The sequence below is a fragment of the Belonocnema kinseyi genome, chromosome 4 (assembly GCF_010883055.1).
Source record: "Belonocnema kinseyi isolate 2016_QV_RU_SX_M_011 chromosome 4, B_treatae_v1, whole genome shotgun sequence".
Taxonomy (NCBI): domain Eukaryota; kingdom Metazoa; phylum Arthropoda; class Insecta; order Hymenoptera; family Cynipidae; genus Belonocnema; species Belonocnema kinseyi.
This window is the reverse complement of record NC_046660.1, coordinates 37,995,243-38,002,908: the sequence shown is the minus strand read 5'-3', so window position 1 is coordinate 38,002,908 and position 7,666 is coordinate 37,995,243. Positions and strand designations below refer to the sequence as shown.

Genomic DNA, 7,666 nt, shown 5'->3' with positions numbered 1-7,666 from the left:
AAAAGCATCCCTGCGTGTCAACAATATGCTAGAACACTTGCGGGAAAAATGCAGAAGGCGGTTGTCCTTGGGTCGCTCCGTGTTCTTAGGGTCCACGAGGCCGGGAGCGGGTGCCAATCTGAAAAATTGCACCCGCTTCCAGCGAAATCGCGGTAAAATTTTAGCCATAACCACGTCTCACAACCGTGAGATAGGTGGTTACAGTCTGTAAAGGAATCAGTACGACGATCCAGCAAAAGCCTCGTGGACCCTAAGAACACGGAGCGACCCAAGGACAACCGCCTTCTGCATTTTTCCCGCAAGTGTTCTAGCATATTGTTGACACGCAGGGATGCTTTTTAGGCTATTAGCAAGTGAAAGCTTGGCACCTCCAAGAGCGCCGATGATATGAATGTCTTGCCAATTATTCCTTTTTGTCATATTTTTCTAATTAAACCAATTTTTTATTATTCGAAAACAATGTTTAAAAACAAATTCACAGTTTAACCATTTTCATGATAAATATTATTTTGTAACGAAATTCACAAAAAAGTGTCTTACTAACTATTCTTACTTGTCATATTTTCCTGAATAAAAAAAGTTTAATTATTTAAACAATATTTGTGAAGAAATGCACAGTTGAACCACTGTTTAATTATAAATAATAATTTTTTGCAGAATTATCAAGAAATGTCTTGCCAATGATTTCTTCTTGTCATATTTTTCTAATTAGGAAGAACTGTGGAATCTTGGAAAAAAATAACTGTTATTGTCTATTAGCAAGATTGCACAAAAAAGAGGCATTGGTAATACATTTTTAGTTGATTTATCTGAAAAAATGACGAATATATTCGTAAAATGATAAAAATTTGCATTTATTTATAAAAATTGTTTAATTATGAATGTTTTTTATCAGTTTGAACACAATTACAATTATGAGTCACTGTCAATACATTTTTAGATTCCTTCGCCAAAAATGGTGCCTATTCGTGAAATAATGTTAAAAGTGTGAATTTATTTATAAATATTATTAGAATAATTAACACATGTTGTTCATTTTAGGGAAATAATATCAAATAGACATTAGCAAGACATTTTTCTTAGATTCTGAAAAAATTGATTCTATATATTGCGACATACGAAAATCTTTGGTTGTTTATGAAAATGTTTTAAATAATTACCAAACAGCATATTCTTATTTAAACGAATTTTTCTTGTTATTTTTTTTTGTATTTTATATACAAAATATAAATTTTAAACAACTTATTATTGCGAATCACAATAGAATAACTTTTAAGAATGAATTTGTGTAAAATATTATAAATTACTTTTTTCTCACTTTAAGCAATTGGATATTATTGATAGAACGTTATTACACCTACTGAAGCTCTTCTTTAGTCAATTGAAGATCTTAAAAAATGTAAATATTCTTTATTTTGTTGTCGAATAAAAAATTTTTGGTTAGAAAAAATTAGTAATATTAATCAAACAATAAAAATGAATAAATATAATAATATCTCTTAACAGTAAATATTATATATTAAATAACAAGTTATGAAATATTTACGCATACAAATCACTTTTCTCAATAGGCAGTTAGGATTAATTCAGAATATTGAAGCAATTGCGATTGATATGATTCAGCTTGATTCCGCCTTAACCTGATGAGCCTTTGTACATTACGATTCAACAGTTTTGAAGTAAATATAGTATTATAATTTTATCTTATAAGAATTATTTTATCCTTGAATAAAAAAATTAGAATTAGGACTAAAGAGGGACTTTATTGAAAGCATACACTTGTCAATAAATTATCTCTTCTCCACCTTGATACATAATATGCTATTACACTATATATTTTGTTTTAATTTATATTTTTTTGTTTGGAAATTTAAGAGTTTTCTGAAAGGACTCTTTTTTTGGGTTGAAAATTCAAATCTTTGGTCCAAAATTGAACTATATAGTTGAGAATTCGTCTCTTGCTTCAAAATGTAACTAAACGGCTGAAAATATTGTTTTAACCTCAACTATTTGGATAAAAATTAATCTTTCTTGGTTGAAAATTCGTCTTTTGTGTTTAAAAATGGACTTTTTTGTTAGAAATGTAATTTTTTGGCACAAACATTTATGTTGTTTGATAGAAAAGTTCTTGCTTGATAATACAAGTATCTTCTAAAAACTTTGAATATTTTGTTTGAAAATTTAACTTTTTGGATATTGAAGATTATTTTATTTTTTTGGATATTCGACTATTTGGTTAAAATATCTTTTTTGTCGTAATTCGTCTTTTGTGGTTGAAAGAGAAATTTTCTGTTTGCAAATTCAACGATTTTCTAAAAAAATTGTCTCTTGGATTTGTAAATTCCACTATTTGGTTAAAAAGCCAACTGTTTTTGATTAAAGTTTTATCACTTTGGTTAAAAATTCACCTTATAGTTGAAAATGCTTTTATTTTAATTGAGAAGTGAACTATCTGGTTAAGAATGAATTTTTTCACACTCAACTAGTTGGCTAGAAATCCATCTTTCTTCGTTAAAAATTAACTTCTTTCTTAAAAAATAATATTTTAAAGTTTTAAACTCCCCTGTTGTGAACATTTTTCTATTTCGGTAGAAAAGCCTGTTTGGTTCAAAATTCATCTGTTTCGATAAAGATTTTTCAACTTGAAATTTCAATAATTGGAAGCGTTTCATATTGTGTTTAATATGGTACCTACAATCATTTTATTAAAAATCATTTATTCTTCTATTTTTCTGAAAAATCACCTTATTTTCCCTTCTTTAAAAGAACTCGTCTTCGGATCGCACACACGCCCACGACTCGTACTGAAAACATACACTCGCAGAAATTGAAAACTATTAAAAGTTTGACCGAATAAATTTGTCTTGAGGATAAGTTTCTATAAATAGTTGAACGTAAAAATGATTTGAATTTCAGCAATATTTAGAATTAAATACCGCCTTAGTAATAAATAAGTTTAAACAAAAATATTACAAGCACGATAACCTTAAAAAACCATTGTGAAATATTATTTCAAACAGGTTCTTATATCTACATGCCAATCAGTTGCAATTTTACGAAGTTCCTGTTTTTTTTTTAGTTTAACTCTACGACCGTGCTTCCATAATAAGCTTAGGGTCTGAATAAAAGATGCATTTATTTCTTTAAATCGGTTCATTTAAAAAATGTTCGCTGACAACTGCAGTCAATTTTTTTCGTACTCTAAAAAAAATTCTTGAAGTAAAAGTGTTATTTATTTATTTAAGAAAAATTATTTGTTTTAAATAATAATTGATCAAGTAAAATTTGAAAATCGTAAACTTTTGAGTGACAGTGTACTTGTTTTATAGTTAGCAAGCGTGCAGAGTCTCAGATAATCAGTATCAAAGCAAGAAAATCAGTGCCGAATAATTATCTTGCATGACTGGCATATTTCGTCAAAATATGCGTACAAATTTTGTCTCAAATTTTATTTAAGTTTCAAAATTTTACTAAGTTCCTAAAAAGTATGTGATTTAAAATCAAACGAAAATGCAAAATTCAGAAAAAATTGTGCAATTTAACCATGAAAATCGATTTAATCATGGCGGCGAATTTGATAATGAACTAAAAGAGAAAAAGCAAGGTAGGAGATAATTTTTCATAAATTAATGCTTACAATATTCCAGACTTCACAGTCAAAAATTCTCTAGATTTTCTTTGTTATTAAATACTACCCTAGTCGATACAAGTAACACCAACTACTATTACAAATAATTTAAATATAATAATTTATTTTATACATAATTTTTAATCTTGAAAGATTAATTTTCAAACAAATGGTTGAATTTTTAAGATAAAAAGCAAAAGATTCTAGAAATCAGAAGATTTTTAAGCAAAAAATTTCATTTTGAACAAAACACAGTTGAATTTTTTATTCTAAAGGACAAATGTTTAATAAACAGTTTAATTTTCTAAATAGCACAATTTTATATCGAAAGAAACTAATTATAAACCAAAAATATAGTAGTTTTTTTAACAAACAAAAAAATTCATTGTTAAAAACAGTTAAATTCAACCAAAAAAGACCAAATGTAAACAAAATAATTGATTCCTGAACTAAAACAGATTGATTTACAACCAGGCGATTGCATTTTTTATTGAAAACATTGGAACATAATCAGATAAGACCAAGAAGTTAAGTTTTTAACCTAATAATTACATTTTTAACAATATAGTTACACTTTTATCCAAATAGTTGAACTCTTAAGCCATAAATATAATTTTTTTAAATAACCCCTTGAATTTTCAATCAAAAAAGTTGAATTTTTAGCAAAAAAATTAATTTGCAAGCCCAAAAGATTGACTATCAACCAAAAATAATTGGATTTTCAAACTCAACATTTTTATTTATCTATCGCAAGCTTAAAAATCTTTTTCCTATTTTGCCTCTTTACTTCTTTCATTTGAATACTTGAATCTTTGTCCAGAAAAGATGAATTTTCAACTAACTGCTGGAATTCTCAAACCAAAAAATTAAACTTTAACCAAAAACAGTTGAGTTTTCAACCACAAAAAAATTAATCTTCAATAAAAATCAATTCGACTTTCAACCAAATAGTGGAATTTTAAAGCGAAAAAGATAAACTGTTTAGAACATCGTTGCAGTTTCAACCAGGAAAGTTAAATTATCAACAAAATTGTAAATTTAAAACAAAAAGTTCATTTCTTCCACAAAAGAAAAATTTGCAACCAAGAAATATGATTTTTTTTACCAGAAAGTATGTATTGCTTTTCTCAAAAGATGAGTTTTCGAAAAAATAGTTAAATTTTCGAATAAAAAAGATTTTCTAACAAGCAGAAAAAATTTTCAACAACACGCTTGAGTGTTCAATCCAAAAAGTAGAATATTTTAGAAAGCTGTTCACTTTTAATCCTGAAAAGATATTTCATATATGCAGCAAACTTTTTAATTTTTTGCAAAGTAATTAAATAAAGAAATTAATTTGCAATCAAATAGTTGAACTTCCAAGCAAAAGAAGCGAATTTTCAATTAAATATTTTAATTTTTAACCAAATAGTTGAATTTTCAACTTCATAACATTTTTTCTTAAACTTTGAAATATTCAACCAGGAAAGTTGAATTTTTCACAAAAAGGTTCATTTCAAACCAAAAGGATGAATTTTCTGACTAAAAAAGTTGACTTATTAACTGAAAAGTATCCAACAAAATATATAAATTTAAAACCAAATAGTAAAACTTTCAATGAAATAAAAATAATCTTAAAACAAAAATATACTACTATTTTTAACAACAAAAAATGATCATTTTCTATCAAAAACAGTTAGCTTCAACCAAAAAATACGAATTTTCAACAAACTAATTGAATTTTCAACCAAAACCGGTTTATTTTCAACCAAGCGGTTGAATTTTTACCCAAAAATTATGAAAAATCTACCAGATAAGACCAAAGGGATAGATATTCACTCCAAAAGACGATGTTTTTTCAAAACAGTTGAGTTTTCAGCAACAAATTTTATTTACTACCACAAAAGACAATTAACTTTCTACCAAGAAAGATGATTTTTCTACAAAACAGAAAATATTTATAAGTCAAAAGACGAATGTTTCACAGAATAGTTACATTGTCAACTAAAAAAGATTCAACTTTGAAAAAATATTAATTTGCATTCAGATAGTTGAACTTTCAATCAAATGGGAATTTTCAATCAAAGAGTTGAATTTTTAACCTAAAATGTTAAATTTAAAAAAATTGTTGAATTTCTCACTAGGAAAGTGGAATTTTTAACATAAAGGTTCATTTTCAATATAAAAAAAAAAGATTAATTTTCTATTCAGAAAGGCGGTTGTTAATTAAAACAGTTAAATATTCGACCAAAAAATGTTAACATTAAACTAAACAGTCGAATTTTCTATAAATCGGTTAAATTTATAATCAAATAGTAGTACTTTCACCCCAAAAAAGATAAATTCTAAATCAAAAATATAGTAGACGTTTAACCGAAGATTATTTTTATTCTAAATTGAAAATAGTGAAGTTCCACTAAAAATAAAAGAATTTCAAAACAAAATAATTAGATCCTTAGCCAGAATAGAATAATTTTCAAGCAAAGAGATGAATTTTCAACGAAAAGAAAAGATAAAATTTCTACTAGACAAGACCAAAGAAACCGATTTTCAACAACATAATTTAATTTCCAAGAAGATAGTAAAACTTGTAACCTGATCGTTAAATGTTCAACCTAAAAAAAGAACTGACAATCAAATGGTCAATTAAAAAAAAGCAACAAAGAATAATCGAAAAATTTAAATTAATTAAATAATTAAACAAATTAATGAGCCAAAATCATTTAGATTTTTAACTATATATTTAGTTTCTCAACTCAAAAAGACGAATTCTTTACAAATAGTTAAACTTTCAAGCAAAGAAGACAGATTTTCAACTAAAAAGTTGAATTTTCAACTGAAGGTTAAATTCTGAAGCAAACAAAAATATTTGATCTTCTACCGAAAACAGTTAGGTTTTCAACATTACAGTTAGAAAATTATATTTAGAAATAGCAGACATTTTAAACAAAGCCAATTAAACTTTAACTACAAAAAATTGGATTTTCATATTGGCTTCTATTTACGCAGGTTGTATTTAATCTAAAAAAAACTAGAAGGAGTGACAACTTCTTTGAAATAGGAAAAAAAGGAATTCTTGAAAAAGCGGTAAAAAAAGGAAATAGAGTAATGAGTGTGAAGCCCGATATTATATAGAAAATTCTAACAGTTTTCACACGAATATATTTATTTAAAGTAAATAAAGGACTAATCAAAACAAACAAAAATTAAAATTACCCGTGGATCTCCTCCAAAAACAGCTTCACCAACGAAATCCGTAAAGTATAAAGAATAGCAGACATGAGCCATCCAGCAGAAAAGATTCGTTAAACAAACCATTCGTAAACTGCGAGGCATGTATAAAATTGACTGAAGATATTCCTTTAGTGGAACTTTTGGGTTTTCTTCTGGGTTTCCTTCCAACACAGGTGGGAAATTTACTTCACTTTGATGCACTTCTGGTATCATTGGTACAGTACCTGCCCTTTTGCTGACCTCTTCCACTTGAAGAGGCTCGAGCGCAAAATCCTAAACAAATTTTGGTTATTTTATGTGGAATAAAAAACAATGGTTTTAGAATTTGCAAACAATACTATGCCTAAAAGTAGCGCATACACACCCCTAAGAAGTGTATATGATTTAAAAAATTATTGTGTACAGAGTTGCAAAGTTTTTGTTAATTAAAAAATGTTATCAGATTTTTGGGGGTATTGGGCGTCTTCTTAATTTTTTCCAGGCTTCTGGATACTATTCTGCACGAGATAATTATCTCTTAATATAGCCCTGTAACTAACTCTTAAATTTTGCGCCCATGAAAAGACCAACAAATTTTTTTTTACTCTTGAGGACTTTTTTTGGGATCAAAACTAGAATCACTAAAAAATTTATCCAATTTCACTCCAGTCTTGTTCCTTCACAAATCTTGATTTTTTTAAAGTTTATTCTGATCCCAAGAAAGCCTTTAAGTGCTAAAAAATGTTTTTGATGTTTTCAGGAGCGAAAAATTTGGAATGATCTAGTGATCACCAAAAATTTAAAAAAATTAAAATTAAAAAAACTTTAAAACTCTGCAGATATCAA

At 27.0% G+C, this 7,666-nt stretch overlaps 1 protein-coding gene across 3 annotated transcripts in view; it reads right to left on the bottom strand.

The window, feature by feature from the left end:
- Positions 1 to 7,666, bottom strand: part of LOC117171340 (proton-associated sugar transporter A) — a 36,505-nt gene that overhangs the window by 13,380 nt on the left and 15,459 nt on the right. For all 3 annotated transcript variants that reach the window (XM_033358571.1, XM_033358573.1, XM_033358572.1), the window contains one exon: positions 6,824 to 7,114. In XM_033358571.1, the coding sequence (XP_033214462.1) occupies positions 6,824 to 7,114 (291 nt within the window). The remainder of the gene's footprint in view (positions 1 to 6,823; positions 7,115 to 7,666) is intronic.